Source organism: Ruditapes philippinarum, unplaced genomic scaffold (assembly GCF_026571515.1).
Source record: "Ruditapes philippinarum isolate M1 unplaced genomic scaffold, ASM2657151v2 ctg2420_1_1_1_1, whole genome shotgun sequence".
Lineage (NCBI taxonomy): Eukaryota > Metazoa > Mollusca > Bivalvia > Venerida > Veneridae > Ruditapes > Ruditapes philippinarum.
In genome coordinates, this window is record NW_026855714.1 from 97,321 (window position 1) to 124,900 (window position 27,580).

At 30.0% G+C, this 27,580-nt stretch overlaps 1 protein-coding gene across 6 annotated transcripts; it reads left to right on the top strand.

Moving 5' to 3' along the window:
• LOC132744184 (bifunctional 3'-phosphoadenosine 5'-phosphosulfate synthase-like) lies at window positions 1-26,734 on the top strand. 6 transcript variants are annotated; one of them, XM_060732806.1, is made up of 11 exons: window positions 1-149; window positions 16,771-16,930; window positions 17,295-17,485; window positions 20,442-20,580; window positions 21,263-21,381; window positions 21,976-22,089; window positions 22,445-22,556; window positions 22,819-23,024; window positions 24,253-24,514; window positions 24,762-25,030; window positions 25,346-26,734. In XM_060732806.1, the coding sequence occupies exons 1-11, from the start codon at window positions 111-113 to the stop codon at window positions 25,583-25,585; spliced, it is 1,851 nt and encodes a 616-aa protein (XP_060588789.1). In that variant the 5' UTR covers window positions 1-110; the 3' UTR covers window positions 25,586-26,734. The 6 variants fall into 6 exon arrangements, with proteins under 6 accessions (XP_060588789.1, XP_060588791.1, XP_060588792.1 ...); XM_060732808.1 differs by lacking the exon at window positions 1-149 and adding an exon at window positions 4,767-4,961; XM_060732809.1 differs by lacking the exon at window positions 1-149 and adding an exon at window positions 8,120-8,261.
• The last annotated feature ends 846 nt before the right edge of the window (window positions 26,735-27,580 follow it).

Sequence of the window (27,580 nt, forward strand, 5' to 3'; positions counted from 1 at the left end):
TGCGTTACCCAATCTCCCGTGCGTTACCAAGATAATATTTTTCATGAAAAGTAGTTTGCACAGTTTCACCGGTCGACAAGCAATTAGTCGCCTGTCAATTAACAGAGAAAATGGCGAGTAAATCAAGCTTAGATGCCAAATCCGTACATGTAGGTAGATGATGAATACGTTTTCTCTATAGCTTGACCATTTTTCAATATATTTTTTCATTATATTTTCATTGATACTTAAGGTTTAAATGCAACGTATTCCGGATATGATTGATATTCGGATAGCTTGTCCTTTCCCGATGTGCCCCAAAATTAGTCAAGTGCATTTGCTTCAAGACATGTTCTTAAGTTTCCCTAAATATAGTGGATATATGGATTTTTATTGGTAACAAGTGGCCCTGTGATTAAATCAGGGCTAGAATTTAACAAAATCTTGCTTGCAAAATTAAAGAAAAAAAATGCAACTTGTTTTTCCTAATTAACTCAAACTTCTGTGAGTGAAAAAAAAATGTAAATATCTTGACAAATTTAAGTTGTAAAATTGCAACAATTTGCAAGTGCATAAAATTGTTTTCAGTACTGGACCTGACAAGCTGTAGCATAAAATGAATAAAATCAGTTTGAAATAAGTGTAGCTTACAGACTGAGTCTTTTTCACAGAAAGGGGCATTTCTTATATGATTATAAGATTTGTTAATCATCAAGAATGTGAACACAAAATGTTTCTCTTGTAAAAAGCTGTTATAAGCCTAATTCCAATTTACTATAGAAATATTCATCAATGTGGTAACATATGGTGTAATACTGGCTACGTAGGTATACAAAATTGGTTAATTGATCAATACAATTCATGTTTTGTTATTCTTATAATAGGATAATGATATACTGGTCAATCAATGGATATTTTATTTATCATATACAGCAGTCCTTTACAGTAATCCGTACTTCACACATGAAATGGATGTAACAGATGATATTGATTAAAATAATGATTATTAAGATGTAAATAGATGCAAACATGTGACATGTATGTCAGAAAATTTCTTAAGTAAATGAGCACTTTTTGTTCAACTTTCAATAGGTGTTTTTGTTATGTATGCTGACATCAGCAAATTCCGTAGGTGTGGAAATTGCAAAAATGAAAATGCAATTACATGATCCATTCATGTGTTGTAGAAAGGTGTGTGCCTTGGTATATAATAAATTATCAGTCTGTGAAATTAGGGTTTAAAAATTGTTGTCATTCGGGCAACCGATTCAAGAAAATTTGGTTGTCTGAAGTAAAAACTGGTTGCCCGAATCTCCAAGCAATTATTGATCAAATCTGCAAACTTATCGTCAGTGAAAAATAGTCATATATGTAAGCAAACTGATTGTATTTGATATCTTGCATTTAATCACTATTCGTTGACAGTTTGATGAATACTTTCTGCAAATTTTTACTTGTCCATCTGGCAAGTAAACTTAAAAATTAGTTTTCCCGACCAAAACATGGTTGTCTCGAGCAATAGGACAACTGCTAATTTCGCAGACTGAATAATTGATATTTATGTAATGAGACTTGATAAGGTGGATGTTTTATAATAAAAAAATTCTTTGTAACTTTGTCAACAAAATTATAAAAATTTAGTGTTGATATTTTTTAGTTATTTTTGAATCACTATCAGGTAAATTTTCTGCCATTTTCAGTTCAGGTAGTGAACAAGTTTACAAATCCTATTATAAAACACTGACAGATGGGCCTGTGCTTAACAGTTTTAAAATTTCCCAATCAGGATAAAAAAGTTTTCTTTAATTTCCCAAGTAAAAATACTCACTGTCTATTGTCTATCCTTAAATAGATGATAAAAAAAAGAAGAATCAATATTTAGATAATGTGTCCATTACCTTTGAACATCATATAATTTTGCCCTATAATTTTATAGTTTTGAGTCCATTACAGTGAAGTATTGCTTGTATAAGAAAAGTACAATAAAATACTGTTACAAAAGTGAAGAAAATTAAATACATTGTACATGTAAATCCATACATAAAAGTGCGTGTGCTTCTTTGCTGTGGCCAAAGTTGAGACATTACGAAATTGTTTTATTTTAGTGTATTATTCAATTAAAATTTCCATGTTGATAACTTGAAGGCATAAGATAAGATCTGTACACATAGATAACACATAGTTTTCATTTTGTGTGAAAACAATTAGGATACAAGATTGTGATAAGACAGGTATGACATATTTATTGATGTCACTAATTAGTGATGTCATCAAACATTGATGTCATTTATAATTAGCTAATGAAAATCTTCAGAAAGTTTTTCATGGTTATTTTATATTTATGTTACGCAATATTTGTAGCCTACACAATGAATTATTAAGTTGTGTACATTGTTGGTCATCTTCTACTTTTTTCACATGGACAGAATAAAAATTGTTCCATAAGATTAATTTAAAATTTTGCATGATAAAGGTAACCCAAAGTGAGGCTTGCCTTATTTTTAAGCTTTCTACCATTGAATAGGTAAATCTCTCCCACATTGAGTCTTATTTGTCATTTTGTCTCTCACTGATGTTTTATGTGTATACTGGTATAATTATATTTCAAGCATAAGGTTTTATCCACAAATATCAAAACCAGTAGCTTTTTATTCCTTTCCCTGTATTTTTTTATACATTCACTGATCCTGTACATGTATGATAGTATATTGTCCTCTGCTATCATGTGGCACTAGAAATAACCCAGTTGAAAAAAAAGTCTGTAGTATGAAAGAAGAATGACAAGGTATACCATGATGAAGTAAAATTGGAGAATTAGTTTTCAAAGCAAATAAATGGCGAAATATTAACATTTAAGTTTTTTAAGCAATATTTTAAATTTAAAATATGGATACAATGGTAAATTTTCTGCTATCTTCTGGAGGAATGCTGCTTTAAGTTAGCCATTCTAGCTCATCCATCAATTCATGGAACCTCACATATGTCAAAATCACTGAATTCATTTAAGTATGATAGAAGTACAAATGTATGTGAATGATATACCATTGGTCTTTACCATTGCCGTCTTTAAAAAGCATCTTTTAGTTATGAAATAATAAATAGTGAAAAGTCATGATGTTTTTAATTGGTTGCAAGTCACAAACTATTGAAGCTATCAATTAGAGAAAATAATCAATAGAAAAAATTATGAAATTGGAAAAGTGACTATGTTTTGAAGAGGAAATCTAGCTATTTTCATCGCTAAGGCATTTTCATTGTCATTGTGCAAAAAATTTAATGTAGCCCATTATTCAAACTTTTAAAAGTCAACATGAAGCTTTGAATACTGATAAGGGGCATAATTTTGAAATCAATATTTTTGGAGTTACGTCCCTTTTGAAATTGCAATTTTTAACTTGAATCTCAATTAATGCAGTTAATTGGAGCCACTTTTAGCCAGTGTCAATTCATGTAGTGTGTACCTGACATATCTTCTGTTTTGCTAGCAAAAATTCATTTTCTTTCCTATTTATGATATTTTGTTAGTTTATATAAAATCTTTAAAATATGTGCTGGAAGTTGCCAAATTCTTTGTTCTTTGACCTGGAAACCTTTAGACTGGACTACATAGTTTGATGATCTTACTGAGTTGTCAGTTTGTTAAGGAAATAAAATAAATAAATGAAATATTCAGATCTTTGAAGCTGTGAACTGTTTTCTCTATACATATATGTATTTGGGAATCAATTTCCTACATTGTGCCTTAAAAAAACAATATTGAGATACTTTTTCTCCCCATGTCTCCCCACCCAGAAATAATAAGATCTTCTCATTAAGACAACTTTGCCAAGGCTATAAAAGTGTTAACCTTTTAACTGAGGACAACAATTGCTTCTACCTATACCATCAGTGTAGACAGGGGCGTCCGTGGCCGAGTGGTTAAGGTCATTGACTTCAAACCACTTGCCCCTCACTGCTGTGGGTTCGAATTCCGACAGGGACTTTGGATTCTTTCATGTGAGGAGGTCTTCCTCCACCAGTAAAGCTGGAATGTTGCCATATGACCTATACTGTGTCGGTGTGACATAAAACCCAATCAAACAAACAAACAAAAACCAGTGCAGACCAAGATCTGCTGGCACATGTACTGTCTGATCATGGTCGGCACTGATTTCTATTGAGTTACTACATATTTTAAAAAAAATGCCCTAAAAATGACAAATGGTTTTGTCCAGATTGCAAGAGGGGCAAGTCCATTTAAAATATTTAGTGTAGTAAGGATATATGCAGTCTGTATATGACTTGTGAACAAATAAATGAATATGAATATAGAACTAGATATTTAAATAGTAATCTATTTAAGTGTTTATAACAATATCTGACCAAATGACCATTACAATGTACGTAATTGGTAATACCATAAAAGACTTTATTGTTCAAGTTTTCTGTACCTTTTTTCCTAATTTGCAGTAACTTCAATAAACAACCTGATCTCTTTAGAAAATATTTTGATGAAAAATTAAATTTGTTTTCAAAGTAATGTACAGTTATGTTTCAATATTGATAATTAATTGTTTTTGTTTTATCTTAAGATTTCATCAGTGTCTTATGGCTTTAGGGGCGTGCTTTAGGGGCGAATTTATGATTAAAAAATATCTTGTCAAAACACCATGTTATTTTGCGATAAAGATGTAAAAAATCTATACAATATGTTGCAATGAATTACGATTGGCTAAAGAATTCTTATGTTTGTATGTTAAATTGTTGTGTCACACTAAAGTGCCACATCACACAGCCACGTCTTTACCTGTATATATATAAACTGTCAGTGAGCAGTACCAATTAAATCATTGTTTCAAATTGATGGGACTAATACACACTGACTTAAAATAGAAAGTTATTTTTATTGGCTTTTTTTTTTAACAAAATTTTTTCAAGTTTAGAAGGAAAAAATTAACAGCATCAACATGGCTGCCTTGAACCTACAGTTCGCCATGAATCAGGTATTTGATTTTATAATTTATTTTTTAAACCAATAACTCAATCATAATATATGATGAGAAAGTATAATTGAGCGTTTTGTTTCAAAGTAGATATTGATGTCAAATTGTGAAACAAAGGTAGGCAGTTAACACATGAGTATTGTGTGAATAATTAATGTAAAAGTTTAAGGATTTTTATTTAAGTTGCTGAAAGATAGAACTGAGTTTACAGTATTTTTTACTTATGATAAATTGGATGAATAAAGTAATTAAGACTGACAAAATTGATCTATGCTAAAGTTTATTACCTTAAAATGTTTGAAGTTAATTTATTTGTTTGTTTATCTATTTATACATTATAAAAAGTAATTAGAGGTTTCTAATTATAATGAAAGTGATAATAAATTGAAACAAAGGGAGCTAATTAAGAATATGATTTTTAGTTTAACAGTTTTATGTCTGGGGACTTGGATATTTTAAGAATTTTGCTTTTTCATTGATTTGCACACTAAATATTAATTAGGAAGTTGTGAAAATACTAAAAAAAAGAAAGATATATTACTTGTAATCTTTTATTTGTAAAAAGAGCACAAACTTTGACTTGTTTTCTATTAAAGCAGAATTTCATTAATTATTTTCAAAAAAAAAAGAACAAACAAAAAACTGTCAGCAAATGTTAAATAGTTCTGGAAATATAAGCCTTTTTTTACAAACTTACAATATAATACAAATTAATGTAAATGTTTTACAATTTGTAATATTTTTGTTCTATTTTACACTAATGTAGCTGTTTTAAAAACTGTCTGGGTATCTGCCTCATGTGTTAATATTCCATACAAAACTGTATTCAAGAATGAGATGAATGGGTGGTTTTTTTTTTTATTTACTAAATTTAATAATGAATGTGATTGTTTTACGTGAAAAGACCTTCTTAGGAACTGTTGTGTCTCTCTTAAATTTGATATAATGAATTAATAATCATGTTTCGTAATCATATAGTGATGATACAAAATATAGGTAACATTCAGTATATATTACAAGATACCATTTTGAATTACAGTGATGTTGCGTTGAATACCTAATAGTACATATATTACTGTTATAATTATTCTGCATTATGTTGCAGCATAGAATATTTGATACTGATAACCTTAACATACATAAACTGTTATAGTTAGACATATAAATAGTGCAAGATGTTACTGTATTTGATGGTTTTATTTACTGTAAATTGTTAATAATACTTTAACAAACAGCCAGGGTGATATTGACAGGAGATATCGTCACCTTAGTGCAGTAATGGGTTAACTTTTATTAAATTATATAAGGAGTAAACACATTACTGCTCTAAGATGACAATTATGATACATGTATTTGTATTAAGCCAGGTCAACCTGCACATCTGTGCATTCTGAAATTTCTTGCCAAATATTCTAGTGTAGCCATTTGCTTGTATTTAGACCAGTTATATTGAATATTGACTGTAGAAAGTTCTAAATTAATAGCAGAACAAATAAGATGAATTAAATTTTAATTAAAACTCAATTTAATATCACATTTAAAAACTCAAACCACTGAATAGTGAGAACAAAATAGATTTTATTGTATTATCTCTTATTTGTTCATTAGTAGTTCATTAGTAGTTAGATAATAAGCACAAATAAATAAATTCATATCTGCATGAATATTCTTATATGATCATTAATAGGTTAATTTAGTTTTATCAATAACTAAATAAAAAACAGTCACTAAAAGTTGAATTTTCTGTTTAGATTCTTGAAAATCTTAGATAGCTCCGCCCACTGATTCATGTGACCAGGTCTTTCAGAACCTTAGACAAAAGACGGTACCGCTGATTTCGCAAAACTGTTATGCCACTATTGTGACTTATGAATTTACCTTTATTTAATTTGTAATACATAGAACTTTAATGGTTGTATTGAATAAATCAATGGAACATAGTATTTACAAATGTAAAACAATATCTACATTCATGTATAAATAACGCATGAAACGTTTTACAAAGATCCTGTTATTTTTCTTTGACTTCAATGAAGATATTGAACTGACAAAATATTATTATAATTCTTACAAATTCAAAGAGAGGTTATATGAAGAAAAGGTTTACAATCGTTAAATTTTGAAATTCTAGAAGCGAAACAAATAGCAAACTTATATCAGTGGCACAATCACATTTACAATCATTTTTAGGGTTTTATGTGAGAAATTCAGTGTAAATGATACATTTTGTTCATAAATTTTCAAAATTGATTGAGAAAATTGTCCTTGTGTAATTTTGTATATGATATATTTTTTTGTACATTTGACATGATTCTCTATAAAACACAATGTTATTCTCTTTAAAATAAGCTTCGTAAACAGTTTAGAAATGATATTATTGGTAATAGTTTCATAAGCAGATGTGTCTTAATATTTAATCTTAATTTATTGAACTCTTATAGAAATATCCAGGTAAGATAGTTTCACCAAAAAAAAATCTTTGTGTTTACTCATGATATTTGCAATCACTTTTTTTGTATGTCTGCGTTTTTATTGAGACTATACTTATATTACAATAAAAATGAAGATCCATGACTACCGGTATATTAACGGAAAAAAAGACATATGGGACCTCATGTAATGTTATTATGAATAGACATAATGGTAATGAAGGAAAATACAAAAGATTTGTTTAAACCTTTTTCTTTTTCAATGCATTATGTTAAAGCCAGGATTAAATATAACAAAATGCATTTAATTTTTAAATTTTTATTACTTCAGTTATTCCATGTCTTGTTTGAAAAGACTAGGCCTTCTAAAAAATGGAATTTATTTGTAATATAACATATTAAGCATGCTGGTAGATGGGCGGACTTCATCGTTAAATACATAGCAGGGTATGGTTTAGCGATAGAGAAAATCGGGCATTACAGATTTATATTATTTGTAATAGTACAAAGTACCATACGCAAGTGTAGTATTAACATCAATTTGTCGTGCTTGATATACTTTTGTGTCTACATGTAATTATGTATAAAATATCAGCCATGACAAGAAAATAAACACCGCCACATCATCACTTTTACTCCACCGACCTTCTTCAGCGTATTAAAAATTAAGTAGCTATATAAAATACAGTAAAGAATTTCTCATAGATCTGTTAAACAACTGAAGTATTGTACAGTAGTAATGTGGGAGGGGCCGTAGTATTTCAAAACTTGTTGGTACATAAGCTAGTAGTATGAATGAAAGAGGAATTTCAGGAAAATTTATAGAATTCACGACTTAATTAATTTCTAGACAGTTGTTATAATGTCTCAGGTATGTCATTTTTAATTTATGATAAACCATGGTTAATGATATGATAATGTAACTAGTTTAATTTTGAGATCAATTTCCATACTGAGATAAGACATGTGTTAGTATGTAATTGAGTAGTGTATGTACATACATATGTATAAAGTTAAACTATGGTGTTATAATGATGTACTGAAATGCCTCGGTCAGTGAAGTTTAACATGAATAAATAAAGTATAAGTTATTTAATGACATTACTATTCAGATGTAGGGACTATGTTGCCTTTTTGCCTATGGTTTATCAACTGATACTGACTACTTTCTGGAGTTAAACTTAAAGATTATAAGTAAAAGATAAATTCATTCTGATGCAGACATATTCTATTTGTTATCTTGATTATAGAGGGGGTGAAGATAAACTTTCTGAACATCATGTGTTCTCTTGCCAAAATTGAGTAGAACTGAATTGAACAGTTTCTTTTAATTATTTTATTAAAATAACTGTACTTTGATTCCATCAATGATTTTTTTCTCTCTAAAGAAGCATGTTCCTTATGTTTGAATTTCATTCTTTTTTTTATGACTCAGAAAGAAATTTTATAGTTTCCCACAAATAATGTTTACTGGGAATTAATGTAAATTTCAGCTGTTCTATTAATAGATCATGCCAGATAAAGCATTATTATTAGCCGGTATCAGGTTTTCTCACATAAGGTCAAGAGGTTAATCCTTCAACCCTAACCTCCCCGCCCCCTTCCCTCCACCACCCCCACTCCTTACCAGAAAAAAATTGGATGGGTATTAAAGTATATTCAAAGATAAGAGGGCAGGAAGATATGGAATGTTTGAATAAATTGAAAATGTTGAAACGAACACTAGAACTTATAGAGCAACACTGTTGATGTAATTTCGGTTAAAATTTATCTTGGATGGATAAAATAAAACCCTACAAAAAACAGAACATCACATGATAAATTATGTGTTTAAAATGAGATGGTTTCTGATAGGAAAGATAACCCACTAACCTACGTGCACACATTGCTGTGTGCTTTCAGCATATATATGATCAACCTTTTATACTGAATTTTGTTCTGTTTAAATAGATCTCAGTATATCACATTATATTTTGAGTGCAACACTTAACTGATGAGCCTCAAGATAAAGATTAACTTTGTTCCAAAATCTTTAAATTGATGTGCAAAAGATAAATATTTTATATCTTTAATGTTTGTTCATTCATTTTAAATACAGTACTGCAAAATTTTGTTCTGCTAAAAAGGTTAAAAGTGAGGACAGTATGACTATCTTTGAAGATAATTGTTTGTAAGGTTAAAAAGAAGGTTGTTTTTACTGTCATGTAGGCAAAATCTGCAAAGTCTGTTGTTCTGTTTATTTTTTAGAAAAATATACTGGGACAGTTTAATGCCACCACCACTTTGTGAGGGATATGGATTTGCCCTTGCCACCCTTTTGCTGTCATGTTGCCCTCTTGAATAGTTGTTAGCATGTAAACCTGAGCACCTTTGTATACTGATGCAAGCTAATCTGAGATCTGCAGAGTTATGCCCCCTGATTACGAAAAAACAAATAACATTTATAGACTTGTGTCACATGTAACTCCAAATGTTTACCTGCTATAGCCATTAAGCTTTCTTAGAAAAGCTATCAACGTGACATTGTGAACTTCCACACATTGGTTATTTTAAGGAAACTTTTTGGAGATTTGCATTGCTAAAAGCCCTTATTTAGCATATTTGGACATGAAACTGCTATGTTTAAACACCCCAGTAGTTGTATAGAATGTTTGAGTATCTAGTGGAATATTGGGGCATCTATGTCCTCATTTTTGTATTTTAGAAAAAAAAGATAATATTAACTTCAAATTATATCAGTTTGAGTGCTCCTGGTAGCTTTTTCTTTGCAATTTATAAATCAATTATTTCTCTTTTTAAATGAGGCATCAATCACTTTAAATAAGCAGGCCTGACAGAGAGCCTTTATTCCTTGCTTTTATAATCATCAATATGATCACTTGCTCTTAGTTTATCCCCTTCTTATAGCTGACTTGGTATTTTATGAAGTCATAAAAAACTATAGAACAGAGAATGTTAAATTCTGTGTCTGAAAAGTAAGGAATAGTTCACCAAGTACACAAAATCTCTGAGAACAAATTAATGGATAGTCTAGTTTTGTTTATTTACAAGAAATGCACCTGTGTTTGCCTCTTGCATATATATCTTAAGACATGCACTGTAAAGATTTACTTTTCTTGTACTCGGTGGTGCATGACTTAAAAGTTGTATCAAAATATTATAGGATGATTATGTAAAATATATGGGTGTGACTTTTAAACTATTTAAATATGAATATTTTACGGGGTGTTTATCTTTAACTAGCAACATATACCTTTTTTACAAACATTTGAAAAATATAAATGCTTGTACTATAAAGAATTTTAAACAAATAGTGTCTCAGTTATTCGACGTAAATGAATTATCGTATATAAGAAAACATAACTAAATGATTCAGGAACAATGTTGGGCATGCCCATTTTTATGCTGTCTGAAGGGTGAGCATATAGTTGCCCGTCTGTCTGTCCATCCGTCTGTCTGCTTTTCTTGTCCGGGACATAACACTATCAGGTATCAGCGAGAAACTTTAGTTGGTAGATAGATTTTATTTAGTAGAAGTGCAGTGCAAAGAACTGTAAGTCTGCTTTGCCTAAGTTTGGAATGATAAAACTTTGAATTTTGTCTGTGACATAACTCTGACACTACAATAGGTATACTTTTCTGTGTCCAAAACCTATTCGGGGAGCATCACCTGGTTCAACCAGCTCTTGTATTATAACTGTTACAAACATCTTTCTTTCCATAGTTATCTTTATCAAGCTTTATCAGTTTTTACCATATTTTATTGTGATATAATTGTGACCCTAAAATTATAGCCGGTCTTTAAATTCAGCTAAACAAAATTTTGCTTCTTAAAAACGATTACTAGTATAATAAATAATAATTTGATTTGTGAAACTGAAAATTTTAATAAGTGGTTTTGAAAAAGTCATGAAAATTTGAATCAGTGGACTGAAAAAGGCCATTTTGAAACTGAAAGTTTCAATCAATGGTCTTAAAACTCCCACCAGTTGGTATTTTTATTTTTCACTGTCAGAATTTGCTAGAATGCTTAAAAACTGCTTGAATTTCTCATTTTCTCTTAAAATTTTGTAGGTTGGAAAAAAATGTTAGATTTTGTGCCTTTTATTTCAAAAATCCATTTGCTATTGAGAACTTTCTCAGCGTCTAAATTGACACAGGATTGCAGGAAATTTGTATTGATCGATCTGGTTCTTTTATTTTCTTTATTTTCTTTAATAGCCTGGAGAAAAACTTCCATTCCACATGTCAATAAACTTGCATTAAGTCTTCCAAAAACAATTAAAAGATGGTGCCTGTATCAGTTACTTTAAAGCTTGTAAAAAAATGATTGGACAATGTCACGTTTCTGGGACAGATGATTAACTATAGACAAGAAATCTGTCATTAAAATTTTCCTGTGTTTCGGTTAGTCAAGATATAGTCACATGACAGTCAATAGCAAGTGGTATTTATTTATGTAAAACAATGAATGATATCAGTGGCCATTCTGTACAATATGACATGTTATAAATTATATAACCCTTACACCCCTATATTTATATAATGAACTTGTCCTCCTTTGAATTTGGAACTGTCCATTGTAAATATAAGGAATTTTGATATCCAAATGTGTAAATTTTTTTTAAAAATGTATGCAGCACATTCAAATCTAGGGTTTTACCACAAAATTGTTGTAAGTTCTTCATTATTTCATATAAGTTACTGCAGTTTTTGCAGTCAACCCTTGAAATGCATGATGAAATCTTGTTGGATTGCACAGAAGCTTGATGACTTTATTCTGATAGCAGGATTTTAGTCAAGTCAGCTATTGCTGCTTTAGCATTTTAACCGGTTTAAATTTTGCAATGAAGAAAAACGATTTATTTGTAAAGGAGATACCCTATTTATGTTCTGATAACAGAATTAATTGTAAATTAGATACCACATTTATGACAGAAATACGCAATTCGCAATTCTATTATTTTTTTTCCTTGCATCAGAATATTACTCATTTTTTACCCTTGTATCAGAAGAATTACAAATTTCTACTATATCGAGAATTAACCTAGGTTTTAAACTATGATGGTCCTAGCTTTATATCTCCTGTATATAAAAATGCTATAATTCTCTTGTAACATTTCACATTTTCATCTTGATACTAGCTTAGAAACAGCAGGTGAAGTTTGAATGAGAGACAGGATATAATATATTGAGATAAATGATGGATAGTAACAATGGAAGGTTTTATACAGAAGTCTCTATGGTGATTTCAATTCTTATGTCTATGTTCTTTTTCTTGTGTCTTATTCTGTTTTATTATGTAGAGGAAATAAAGATTTAGTAAAATAGATGTAAAATTTCAAGCTATTTAAAAAATTTCAAGCTATGCAAATGTAACATTATTACAAGAATTTTATTTGTTCAAAAAACGTGAATAATTGTTTTCTTATTCTTAACTACTTGTTACTAACCTTGCTGAAAATTATTAACCTTGTTGAAAATTATGACACTTTGCCGACACTTTGCTGACACTTTACATTCTTTCTACAAGAAATGCAGGGAATTGGTGCCTATCCTTATTGAAAAATTCAGCAGAAGTTAATTTATTGCTAGATGTTTGGTGCATTTCTGGAATTTTATCTTATGTTTACTGAAATACGTGTATTTTTTTTTTCAATTTTGCAAAACTAGTTTTTTTTATTCATCTACCAGTAATGTAAATAAAAAATTTTCATCCAGTGACAAGTTCTTACCAGTAAGAAAAGTTGTCGTTAAATTTTTATTTTATGAAGATGTAACTTATATTTAAATTTTGCTCGTTATTTGCTTCTGGTTTAAGTCACAGTTGTCATAAGATATTAAATTATGATATGACCTACATGTACTAGGGTTAAAATACAAAATACAATGCATGCAATACATCATGTATTGTAATAATATATAATATATTAATAGCGAGTAAAATGTCGATGAGAAAATGCATTTGACCTTATGAGAAACATAGTACATTTTGTTCTAAATAGGTAATTATGATTATGTAGGGATGTAAAGTGGTTGTAGTAATTCACTTGTTAACATAAATCAGCTGACCCGTATTTTTTATCATGACTGAAGGATAAAAGGGCATACATATATTATCAACCAGTATATATGTAGTAAAAATGTAGTATGAGTACAGTAAGTCTGTTGCTGGATACAGGGCAATATGGGTTGTTATTGAGTTATTAAGACAGATAAGGGATATAATAAATAACTTATTGCATTAAGCATTATTGTAACAAGGGGAAATAAGGTAAAGAGAAATTAAAAAAGTAAAAAAAAGAAATAGATATGAGTGGATCAAATGTTACCCAAGCATATGTCCAGCAGGTAAATTTAGTTTATTTCTTACACTAACTGTATAAGTGTGGCAAAGCTGATTTTGGTTAATAAAGAAAGTTTATTTTATATGTTTTGTTTATTGTAATTTTTCAAGTAATTAAGTATTGTAACAAGACTCTTAGAAAAAAGACTTGGTAGAGTTAAATTATTTTTACATAATTTTAATAATTAGATTTTATCACACGAAAAAAATTTTTTTTTATGACATTTGAATGAACTTTGAATTGTCACTGTTTTTATTTTGCATTTAGATAAACATAATAGATATAATATATGTAATTTAATTAATGGTATAAGGTCATACACTGGCTGTTCAATGTAATTGTAAAATTTTAAAATATTTATATTTTTCTGTTTTAGCTTTCTCTATTGAAATGGAATGCAGAAAATTTATTGTGATATACGTAAATGCATTATACATTATAATCTGCTATAAAAGTCACAAAGGTCATAGATAAATATCTTAAAGTTAGTAAAACAATATTATGGTAGAAAATGTCATAACTGTAAAACTACCATGCAGGTAAACAGACAAAAACTTAAATATTGGGATTCTAATTTAAAAAAAAAAAGTTTTCCTATCTACTTTTTGACATTCTGACGAAATTATGAAGTTATTTATAAAGGTTTAACGTATTTGTACACTATAATAAGCTCCTGTCTAAAGCTGTTTTCACAAGTTTTTAAGGGAGCAACAGTAGATGAGACACGAAGGCTTATAAATCTATTATTTAACAGGTAACAGTTGTGACCCTATTAAGTTACTAGTATTAACAAACAAGCTGGTTCCCGTTTTTTAAAGTATTTGTATACCAATATATAAACCCAATATTTCTTGTATTATTACAGTATACGTTTAATGGTTTGTGTATAGATTTTCCCCTTATTTGCTCAATATAGTTTGAATTACTAGTACGACATCATACGTGGCAGCAACAAGTTACGTGAAGCGTGTATATTGGGATATTTAGTACGATCATATGAAATAAGCAGATATTATTTGCACTGATTTTTTGTTAAAATAAAATAATTTTGGAAATCATAAAAAATGGCTACCTCTGGGAGGCCTGGTCCGTCAATGGATGTAAGACATGTAAGTTAAATTAAATAATATCTTTTTACTGGTTTTTCTTTTTTTTTTTAAAATAAATTCAGCATATTCTTGATTGTTGTGTTAGAAGCTAAGCAAACTAGTTATTAAGAAAAAGGAAATGTAAATCTTATTTGGCTTGAATTGTCATTTTATGTTTAGTATAAAACTCTTTCCATTTTACTTTATTTTTACCTTTACAAATCAGTAAAATAGAATTCTAATCATTACAAAAATGTTGTTTTCTTTGAAATTAATTGATTTTAATTTTAGAATTAATATCCCTTTACATTATAAGCTATGAAAAATATGTTGTAGGTAAATACTTAGTTTTGAGTTTTGTTATTTCTTAGATCATACCATTGTTGCAAACTTGCAGTGTTAGATTATTGAATAATAAAGCCTTGTTTAATGCAAGAAATAAGTCACTAGGTCAATATAAATTGTCAGTTTTGTATTTATATATATGGCCTATAAATATATATACATGTACATGTATGTGTAAATATAAATTTTTCAGACAGTTTTAGGAATTTTAAATTCCTTATATTCTAATAATTATGTTATTATAAATTAATTGCTACAAAGTTGTTAAATGATGTTAGATGATTACATGTACATGTATGTTAAATGTTTTGTAGTTCTCTCTATCATTTAAATCTGGAGTTATACAATCCATTTTTCTAAAACTCACCAAAAAAACAAGTAGGGCACTTAAATTTAAAGAAAGCAACACTGTGTTGTGAGTTATGTGTAATATGGTAGTTCCAAGTAAATTTGGGTGATCGAGATAATTGGGAAGTGCACAAAGTGCAAAATGCAATGCTGATACATGACTCATCACTCTATAAATAAAAATCCCTTCCTATGTTAACAGATTATCACTGAAGGGTTTATAGCTTGAATACGTCATCATCTTTATGATTAATCACAAAATAAAAGCTTAAAAAATCTATAAATAGAATTGGATAACTCTTCTACCAAGTCTGACAACTCTGACAGAACTTTTTTGTTGGACTGTTTTCTGTCTTGTTTGGTTGATGCTGCAGGGCTATGATCTGATTTATTATTTAAGGGGCATTTATTGAGTACATGTTATAGTAATTTATTGATCTGTGAGAATAAACTTGGAAGTAGTTCTAATATTATGCTATTATATACATTTTGTTCTTTTGATTTATGAAGCTTATTAAACAATTAATAAACCAGACTATAGATTGGACATTTTCATTGGTTTATTTCAAATCAAGGCTAAAGTACAGCCAATCAAATGCTTCAATGTTAGACTGGTTTTTATTGTAGCTTTTTTATGTGTCTAGTCCTCATTATGAATATAATTAATGTACAGTTATATATAAAGTTATTGGTTTATTATGCAGAAATATCTGTCACCAGCAACTCTATTTGACATGATTATAGTAACGTTTACAACTAGGTCTTGCAATATTTTACTAAATCAAGACCAGAATGTACAAAATAGTATAAAATGTATTGAAGCATGTAATAGTAAATTATATACATTATTTTTACAGCACAATTTAGGAGTAAATTAAGGATAGTGTAATTTAGATAAATTATGATTGATAATGTGTATAATTTGTAAAAATAATTACCATTTATATTTATCTATAAATTAATCATGCATTATCAAGGTCACCTGCTTTAAATGTTATTTGTAAAGGCAGCACAATACTGTTGTATTTAGACAGTCATTATACAGGGTTGTTTTTGTATTCAGTTGTTTGTTTGATAGCATATTGAGAGGTGAATCTTTAATATACCAAGTGTTGCTTTCATAAGTTGCAAATTTACTTTCAGGAAACTGATTTCTTGACGATATAACAAAATTCTTAGCTAGGTTAGAATGCAATACATATAAATTTATTCTGACAAAAATCATTAAGTTGTATGTTTTCTATATTTTCAGGCCGTACAAAGGGCAACTAATGTAGTGTACCAGGAGCATAATGTATCAAGAGATAAGAGAGGGAAGGTACTCGGGACCAAAGCTGGATTTAGAGGATGCACCGTATGGTTGACCGGTTTGTCTGGTGCCGGAAAAACCACCATCTCATTCGCTCTGGAAGGTTCGTACCTATATTAGCATTGATTTTGTCCTGAAAATTTTTTTTATAAGCTTTTCAACACAATAGGTAGAAGTCAAGAACTCTGTTAATACAATACAAGCTTATGGTTGTACTCTGTTGGTTGTTGCTAAGAGGTGGTTGCTTTACAGAGGTTAAATTTATTTTTGAGTACTGATGTAAAGAGGTTATTGTTTTATAGAGGGCTGCTCTGTAGAAGGTTCACTGTAATCCTGTAAACAACCAACCATTTAAGATTAACAACCATGTTTAAAGCTATACAAGCACAGTCTTAATTCAGAAAACTAATTCTTGTTTTGTTGCAATATATTTGGTATTTTAACATTGTATTTTGGTATGTATTTAGAATATTTGGTGAGTCAAGGAATCCCTGCCTACAGTTTAGATGGTGACAACATTCGAACTGGTTTGAACAAGAATCTTGGTTTCACCCAGGAAGACAGGGAGGAGAATATCAGACGTATTTCCGAGGTCGCTAAACTCTTCGCTGATGGCGGTATTGTCTGTATCACAGCCTTCATCAGTCCATACGCCAAGGTAAATAGTTCTACTAGTATATTTTAGATTTTAAAACATGGATAACAAAAATCATTTGCATAAAATGATTTCCTAAACTCAAATATTTCCTAATTGTTTCACACCAACCATGCTCCAAGGAACAAGGACAAATGAACAATTGAGAGTTCCTTGTAAAACCGTAGAAATCTTGTCTTTTATATTCTTATATAACCTTTTATTAAAAGTTTTCCATTTGAACCTGAATGTAAGAATTTGGTCCTCTTTGGCCTATCATCATTTCATGCAATAAAAAAATTTACTTTAAAAAAGTCATATGTTTGCAAAGTTGTCATTGAATGATAATAAGTTGAATGGCAAGACATCAACTTACATTAACTATGTAACCTGGTGAAATAATTATGTCATGATTTTAATGTTCACAAAGGTTATCATATCATAACCTTAGTTTTAGGGACATAATATGATAACCTAGATGAATCAGTTAGACAGACAACGCAGTCATGTAAACTTGATTATTTCATTTATGTCTTAAATCTCAGAGACATAGTCCCAGTTTGATACAGAGTCTATTTTAAAACATTAAATGGTTGTATCCAGTCGTCAATTTAAATTTATGATAATTAGCTTGTTACGTTTTAACCAGTTTACTGCAAGCTCTCAAAAAGTTATTAATGACATCATTCTGCATCCCATCAGTGTTATTAACCCTTGACTTTTATACAGATTCTAGTATCAATATGGTATGATTCTACTTGAAGTTCATGAGGTGACCAGTTTAAACCTTAATGTTGACAGAGATGTCAACATTGATAAAAAAAGTGATACATAGCTTTACCTATAAATCAATGAAAATCTGCATCGTTCTTGCCAGAGGTTTCATATGACAGATAGGTAGCCATATAGCTTTATAACGGATAAAAATTCCTTTCTCCCTCTTTAATGTTCCAAGGCCTATTTTCTATGATTCAGCAAAAGTTTGAATCAATACTAAACATTCTACAAAATATTGCTCTGTTCTATTTAAGACCACTGTTACAGGAAATGAGTGTTCACAATCATTACATAATTATTCCATTATCTCCTAATGTTAAAATTGGTAGAGATAATCTCTGTTTTCTGTAAAGTGGTAATTAATCTCTTACAATACAGCAACATGCCAGCTGACTAGTGATTAAATTGTCTTTTAAAATCTGCAATGCTTCATTTTGCTGCAGTTGAAATATAGAATTTCACTAATGAGAAATGCTAGGTTTTGTGTTATTGAAATAAAAAGTTGAGATCTTGCATGTTCAAAGGATTTTGAAACTATACAAGTTAAAATTCCTTTTTGTTTATTTTATTTGTCTGAAAATTGTTTTATTACAAATTTGAGAATTATTTCAATTATTAATTCCTGATCGTTCAGTGCTCTCCCTTTTAAAAGTGTTCCCTTTTTTATGAAGATATTGTTCTTCTCTTATAAAATAGACCTGAATATTAAGTACTCTCCACTTATTAAATATTTTAGTATAGAGTTCTCTCCCCTTAAGAAGCATGTCACCATTTTATTTATACAAACAATATATTACAATACATATCATCCCTATCCAGCAAAATCACAGCATCTCATCAGTAAAAATCTGTATATCTCAAGTTCTCAACAAATTGGAGTCTCCAATAAGAGATGTCAATAAAAGCAATACCAGTCTTGTCTTATGTATTATTCATTGCATGAATTATTCATTACTGATGGACAGTTTTTATCCACAGAATTTGTCTCAATACCTCAATACAAGTGGCAGTAAGTAACGTGTTGAGGTATCTTATTTCATGTTATTGACGAGAGACACTTACAAGATTCTTTTCTGATTCTTAAAGCAGCATGCCTCCATATATAGGCAATTTTTGTTGAAAATTTTGAAAATGTATTTAGAAGTAAAATATTAACAAAGTCTTGATTTACACATTGCAAATGTCACTTATAATCCATGTAAATTACCCAAAAGAGGTAAAATTATGCAAAAATAGCCTTTTCTAAGTTAGTCATTCTGTAGAAATATGGTAATAAATACTAAAAATCAGTCACTAATCATACATAACATGTAAGTTATTACTTAAATCTTAAATCTTTTTACCTTTCTTAAAATCTGTGTTAATTTTTCTCAAGTTTTATTTTCATGAAACATTTGGATGCAGCTTTAAGTAATTTCAAGATAACATAATGATGATAGGAAAAAAAATGATAAGAATTTTCATTTTCAAGTTGGTAATTAATGGTGAAACATAATGCTGATAAAAGCTTTAATTAATGTTTTGTCAGGCATGCAAGAAAAAAAATCTTTACAACAAAATTTCATACTCATTCAAAGAAAATAGGTAGAAAAAAGTAGATATACACTTTATGTAAATATCAAAGACCAGAAAAACCAGGCCTATACATTGTATGTGGAAGTAACTTTATGTTTTTCGGTATTCAACAATTATGAAATGGATTATTTTGCTGAGACCTTTAGAAATAAATGAGAAATATTCGAATGACATATCTGTTATATGATAAGAAACACCTGCTTTGTTTTAGTTGATTAAATTGTTTCACGTAACTTGATATAAATTCAAGGCTATTATATTATGGATGCCTTATACATGTATTATTTGAGAAGTGGAACCGATCTTATTTTTAACAAATGGATGCCATTTGTGTTGTCATACCTCATAATCTTTGAATTTTCTTTGAATTTTTTTTTTTAATTTCACAGAAAATTCTTTTGCAGCCAGTGATTATAATTATGATAATTTTTGTCAAAACTTATTATTATATACCATCTGAAATAAGCCATTGGGGAACATTCAGAGGTCTTTGTCTTTCATGAAAACAAAATAAAGCTAAAATAGCCTCATTTTGACAGTTACAGTGTGTGTATGTTTTGCTGTAAATAAAATACAAAAATCCAGAACAACTTGTCATATAAGTAAAATTTGATCTGTATGTTTGCAGGACCGTGCTCGTGCCAGAGAGCTTCATGAACAGTCAGGACTGAGGTTCGTGGAGGTATTTGTGGATACCCCACTGGATGTCTGTGAAGAGAGAGATGTTAAAGGCCTGTACAAGAAAGCTAGGGCTGGTATCATTAAAGGTAAATATTTGTATGCTTTTTATATGATAAAAGATATGACCAGATTTTATTACTTCCCTTGTATGAAATTTATCCGGTATGGATTACATCCCTTTGTGTGGTATGATTTAAAATACCAGATGATATTCCTTTCTGTGTTTGAATGTTTTCAACATAGATTACATCCCTTGTATATAAATATCATATGATTTTATTTCCCCTTATATAGAATTATGTAAATTACTCCTCAATGTGTATTTCTGTTATGTGAACTTAACAAAAGATGAGCTGGTTAAGCTTAAAGCAAGTAATAAAATTTCTGTTCTATTCGGATATTATTTTGATATTACATAACTGTGTAACTGTTATTTCAACTCATATAAAACATGTATATAATTCTAAGCAATTATACACTTATGTAGTAATATCATTTATCTTGTAAATTAAATAAAAGTTTTCATATACAAGCAACTGTTGTCAGGGTAAACACATTTAGAAATAAATTCTAATGTCTTGTCTTTAATGTCTTGTACAATATACATCCCTTACTGCATAGAAATAAAAAAAAATAATAAAATGAATCTAGTCGTAATCATGCACTTCTGTGAAACAATAAACAATCTCTCAGTCTATTTCTGCAATACTACAGTTATTATTTGTTAAACTTGTATAAAAACTTATGATGTTAATAATACTTTGATAGGTTTTACTGGTATTGACGCCGCCTACGAGAAGCCCGATAATCCTGAAGTGTCTGTAAAGGCAGGGAAGTTGAGCATTGATGAATGTGTGCAAGAAGTTGTGAGCCATCTAGTGGAGAAGGTATTTTATTTTGCATCCTTTGCATCCGTGATATTTTATTTAAGTTTTGTTTGAATGGAATTTTTCAAAGATTCGTTATATTTAGACTTTATTAGGTGAGATGTGGATAATTTTACAGACATTTACATTGTCTGCATTTGGCAATACCTAACTATAACATGTACATTTGTCAGTGGTTCTACTCAAGTGCCAGCTTGTGCCTTAAATGATTTGTGCGGCATCGAAGGTCTTCCTCCACTAGTAGAAGAAAAGTAGAGCTATTATGATCTCAGTCACTGCAGAGTCTTAGTTAATGTTGTGCAAAAACTTTTACAACAAAACTTTTATGTAATCCTTTATTCAAACATTTGAACATGAGACTTTAAATACTTGCTTATCATAACAAGGTGCTGTTGTTAGACAAGGTGCATAATTCTGAAATCAATATTTTTGGAGTTACACCCTCTTTAACTTAGAAATTTTAACAGATGAGGGTTTACACCTTGGCTGTTGTATAAATTTAGTGGTGAAAGTGTTAAAGACCTATTTGATATTGCAGTGAAAGGCTTTTCCAAAAGTAAAAATAATTTTGTTTCATTTTATGTAATTTAACAGGAGGTTGTACCATCTAGTGCTATCAACACTGTGAAGGAATTGTTTGTACCAGAGAACAGGCTGTCTGCCGTGAAGGCCGAGGCTGAGGCTCTACCAGGACTTGAAATTACCAAGGTTTGTCCACCTACCTTTATACTTACTAAATATTTTTGCTAGATAGGAGAGGAATCTTGTTTTTCCTTCAATTAGCACCCACCAACCTTGTAGAGGTTCATTTGTCTAAATACATTGTTTGTAGGGACTTGAGTTTAGGCACACATGTTTTTCACTTAAAATTTAGTTGTATGATAAATGCCTGTTGAGTTTCTATGATGAAGTTATGATGGTATATAATACAGGAATACTTTTTCTGTAACAGGTATATAGCCAAATACTTAATTAAATATTAAGAAAGAATAAAAACATAAATATTTATGTCTTATACTAAATATTAAACATTCGTATCTAATATTATGTTTTGTTTTTACAGCTGGACTTGCAGTGGACTCAAGTACTGTCAGAAGGGTGGGCATCGCCACTTGGCGGGTTTATGAGAGAAAGGGAATTCCTGCAATGTCAGCATTTTGGATGCCTCCTTGATGGTAATTGTTTGATTCATCTTCTGAAGATTTATTATGTATTCAAAACTTTAAATCAAGTTCTACTTTCTTGGTAGACAGTTTATTTAAAACTTACAACTCTATTGATTGATGGTGCTTGATTTACGACTTGTTGATTTCGTGCCTAGAAAGTTTTTAAATATTTGTGAGTAATTAATCTATAGAATGACAATCCAGTCGACTTTTATATCATTGTACTTGTACATTAAGTATAGACTGAACATTTTTTGTTTATTGTTTACAGGTGGTGTAACAAACCAATCTATCCCAATTGTGCTACCAGTCCACACCAATGATAAAGACCGGTTGAATGGTTGTTCGGCTTTCTGTCTACGATATGATAACAAGCCTGTAGCGATTATGAGAAACCCAGAGTTTTACGAGCATCGAAAGGAGGAACGTTGCAGTCGTCAGTTCGGGACAAGTAATACTGGACATCCTTATGTTAAGGTATATTTTTTATCCGTAATGAAATGGGTTATTGAACATACACACACCAACATGTCAACTCAAGACTTGACCGGGTTGTTCAAAACATTGGTTAGTGTTAACCAGTGGTTAAATTCATTATCCGCTGGTTAAATTTTGTCTGTTGGATAAATTCTGTTGCTCAAAACTTATCCAACGGATAAAATTCGTTATCCAGCGGTTAACTTTAACCAGATCTATGACCACCGGATAATGCCCTTAACCAGTGGTTAGTCATCATCATTAAAACTGTAAAAATCATTAAAACTTGTTTAAAACCAGATTTTTCTTAAAAATATATGTTTATTTTTCTTAACTAGAACATTTCATATAAAATGCATAGGATTAAATTGAAACATTTCTGAAAAAAGTGCTTTTAGAACATTTTTTCAATCTAAATTTGTTGTTGTTGTAGTTCAGAAAATTCAGTTAAACAGTCATAACTTTCTTATTCTTTAATAAAACATACAAGTGTCGGTACTCATTTTCTTAGTTAGAACATTTCTCATCTAATGGAAGTAATTTCAATTCAAAATTTGAAAAAAAAATTGTTTTTAATTTTTTTCTTATGTGTGTCTAAGGGAAAAATAAATCTATCAATACTTTAAGGCCTCTGATATACTTTTTGTTTAATTCCAAAAACAAGAAGGCACAAAACATGCAAAATTATTTTTTGGGAGCTTTTTGATTCTAATAAGTTTATTATTCATCAAAAAATCAGCCATTTTGTTTCCAGAATCACTAACCAACCCTGTTGCATTGTGGTACTTAACCAGTCGATAAACGTGCTATCCACTGGTTAGGTAGCCAGTGTACTATCCAACAGTCGAACAATGAAATTTTATCCACTGGATAACTGGCCATTGGTTAAGGATTTAACCAGTGGATAAGCTATCCATTGGCTAATTTTAACCAATGTTTTGAACAACCCGGTCCTGGTGATCTAAAAAAGAATTTGTTCAGTTTCTGATCAATAAATGTGTTTTAGATGATGGCCTTTCAGTTAAGAAATTTAAGAATTTTATTCAGAAACCTTTTATTTTATGCTAAAAAGTAATCTTCCATTTTTCACAAACATTAACATGTTGAATTAATGCTCATAAAAACAGAATTAGTTTCTTTCATTGCTTCAAACTTTTATAATCAGTGTAATGGCCTTTATATTTAGTAAACATATGTCACGAAGTAACATTTTGTCTTTGTTGTACAGATGATATTTGAGAGTGGAGACTGGTTAGCTGGAGGAGAACTCGAAGTACTTGAGAGGATTAAATGGAATGACGGTCTTGACGAGTATCGTCTCACGCCAAAGGAACTTCGGCAAAGATTTAGGAATATACGAGCTGACGCAGTATTTGCATTCCAGTTACGTAATCCTATTCACAATGGTCACGCCTTGCTGATGGCAGACACAAAACGTAGGCTTCTTGAAAGGGGATACAAGAATCCAGTACTTCTTTTACATCCTCTAGGTAAGCTTTCTTAAACTCAACATAAATACAAAATAATTCAGATTTTTTCAGCTAAGCCTATATAAAATTTTAAAGAATGAACTCTCACTATAATTTATTTTAGCTGTTATTATTGTAAAACTAACTCTTGGATCTGAAAATCTTTTTTGCTTGTTTACCTATCCAGAGTTTAATTAGTTCATTTCATGTACCTATATTCCATTTGAGGTTTGTGTTTTAGATTAATTTTTCCTATGTAACATTATAGGTGGTTGGACAAAGGATGATGACGTCCCTCTTCCACACAGAATGAAGCAACACAAGGCCATTCTAGATGAAGGTGTATTAGACCCTAAAACCACAGTGCTAGCAATTTTCCCATCCCCTATGATGTATGCGGGACCAACAGAAGTACAGTGGCACGCTAAAGCCAGAATGTCAACAGGGGCCAATTTCTACATTGTTGGGCGGGATCCAGCTGGTATGCCTCATCCAGAGGGCGGCAAAGATCTGTACGAACATTCACATGGCTCCAAGGTAATTACGCTTTTTCTTTGAACTTCACATATAGTATCATCTGAATATAGGGAATATTCAATGTAGAAAATTGTTATTATGTCTATCTGAATTTGATAACTTATATTATAAAAGGAGAGGAATATTAAGTAATTTATTCTTTTCTGCTCTTAAACTTTTAGTTTCAAAAGATTACGAATTAAACCAGATTCTTTTTACTTCCATTATTTTAAAATTAGTTTCAATTCCTTTCATTCAACTTTTTTTGATACTCTGACAAATTTTCCACTATTGTAAATTTCATTTTAAATCAAGAACTTTTTTTTATTTATACAGGTTCTCACAATGGCCCCAGGTCTCACTCAGCTAGAAATCGTCCCATTCAGAGTTGCAGCATACAACACCAAACTTCACAAGATGGACTTCTACAATCCAGAAAAGAAGGAAGACTTCGATTTCATCTCCGGCACACGTATGCGAAAACTCGCTCGTGAAGGTCAAGATCCACCAGATGGTTTCATGGCACCAAAAGCTTGGAAAGTGCTACAGGACTACTACAAGTCCATCAGTCAATGATAGACATACCAAATACTTGAAAGAAATGGAACAATTTACACCAAATCTTAAGTTATTATATATATGTATCTATACAGTGGGGTTTTATTTTACTATGCAACAGGGTCCATATACTTACATATAGCATACAAGCTACTTAATCTATTCGGGGTATATTAAAGTACTGTTTATGTACATGTGGAAATTTGCTAGCAATCTATTCGGGGTATATTAAAGTACTGTTTATGTACATGTTGAAATTTGCTAGCAATCTATTCGGGGTATATTAAAGTACTGTTTATGTACATGTTGAAATTTGCTAGCAATCTATTCAGGGTATATTAAAGTACTGTTTATGTACATGTTGAAATTTGCTAGCAATCTATTCCGGGTATATTAAAGTACTGTTTATGTACATGTTGAAATTTGCTAGCAAGAAATTTGTCCAATATGCCAGGTATTATTTAATTGACCACTGTGATTTTTACTGGTCATTGTAGCTGGAAATTTATGTTAAAGCCGGGAGGTTGTTTTTATTTTGTTCTGAAATTGTTACATGGCTTCAGAATGGTTGTTAAGTGTTTTCTTGCTTGCATTTTTCAATAGGTTTCATACATATACAAAGTACCGTACATGATTTTTCTTCAAATTGAAAGCTTTTCTATATTGTATAATTTATTAAAAAAATTACTTTTTTTTAATTTCTTTGGTTACATAAGTGGTTAAAATAACCAGTTCAAAATTAGTTTGAATCATAGTCTTTTTGTAAACTGTACTGACATTTTTGGTGCAATATCCATACATAATTGCTTATAACACAAAACCGATCAAATGTTATCTTTTTTTCTTAACAAGAAATTTAAATTTTCCTTTATCAAACAAAATGCATTAAGTGCTTTTTGGTGGACCAATTACTAAAATAGTTATGTAAAAGAAAATATTTAGACTTATTGCAAATGTTGACATATTTAAAAAGTATTTTATATTTTACACTATCTGTTACAAAATGAAATTATGAAATTTTATTATTGTTTTTTTTCATAGAAACCAAAAAATGATCATGTATATTTTTATGGAGTTACAGATCAAATAATTTATATATTTATTGTATTCAGATGCAATGTGTCTCAACCAGTCATCTGTGGGGAAAAAATAAAGACTAGAAAACAATTTAATTTTTGTGTTGTATTTCATCAACTTAAAGATGTTATCCTGAACATAGCAAATGTGGGTATTTCCCATTTATCTGGGGATACAAATAAACTTTTACTGTAATAGCTTTACAGTGATCTACTACTGTTCACAATAAAGTGACCTATATAATTATGTTGTATATCGATATCTATATATCAAGTCATCTCTATAAAAGTTTGTATGTATCCTAGGATAAGCTGGAAAACCCCACATTTGCAGAGTTCAGAAGTACATTTTTTTTCATGTAATAGAAAAAACAACAACAGAGGTATGACAGGTATTATGCAATAATGAAAATGTACCACATTGATATGATCAAGAGGTCAACAATCGTATATGTCCTATCAAATTTTTGTATATACCAACATGATGTAAGTAATATGGCAATCTATGTGCAAAAGCAAAAAACTTGAGAAGTTCTCATAGAAAAAGTCTATTCTGACCAAAGACTGTATGGATTCCTATATTTTGGTCAACAACCTGTATCTACTTCTGGTTCTTTTATTACACAGGTCCTTAAACATTAAAAGTGCCTTAACGACCATGCAATATTTCCTCTGTAATTTCATTGAAATTGAGGCAAGATGGTTTCGGTGAATTAAAATGCTCTTTGCAAACAAATACAGAATTAATGACTGTTTTGATTACAATTCACAGGGATTCCTTTTAAAAACAAAATTTACTACATTTACTAAAATTCTGTAATAAAATAAATGGGAAAAAAAAATATAAAAGTGAAAAATATTTATTTTTGAATGATTTGAAAAACAGTACAGAGGAAATACCTTATATTTTGCTGATTCAAGGAATAAACAAAGTTTG

Bases quoted from the DNA above. Each gene is read 5' to 3' on its own strand.
- LOC132744184 (XM_060732805.1), top strand. From the start codon at position 12,591: ATGATGGATAGTAACAATGGAAGGTTTTATACAGAAGTCTCTATG. The intron at 16,931-17,294 runs GTTCGTACCTAT...GTATGTATTTAG, and splicing joins CATCTCATTCGCTCTGGAAG to AATATTTGGTGAGTCAAGGA. The intron at 17,486-20,441 runs GTAAATAGTTCT...GTATGTTTGCAG, and splicing joins TCATCAGTCCATACGCCAAG to GACCGTGCTCGTGCCAGAGA.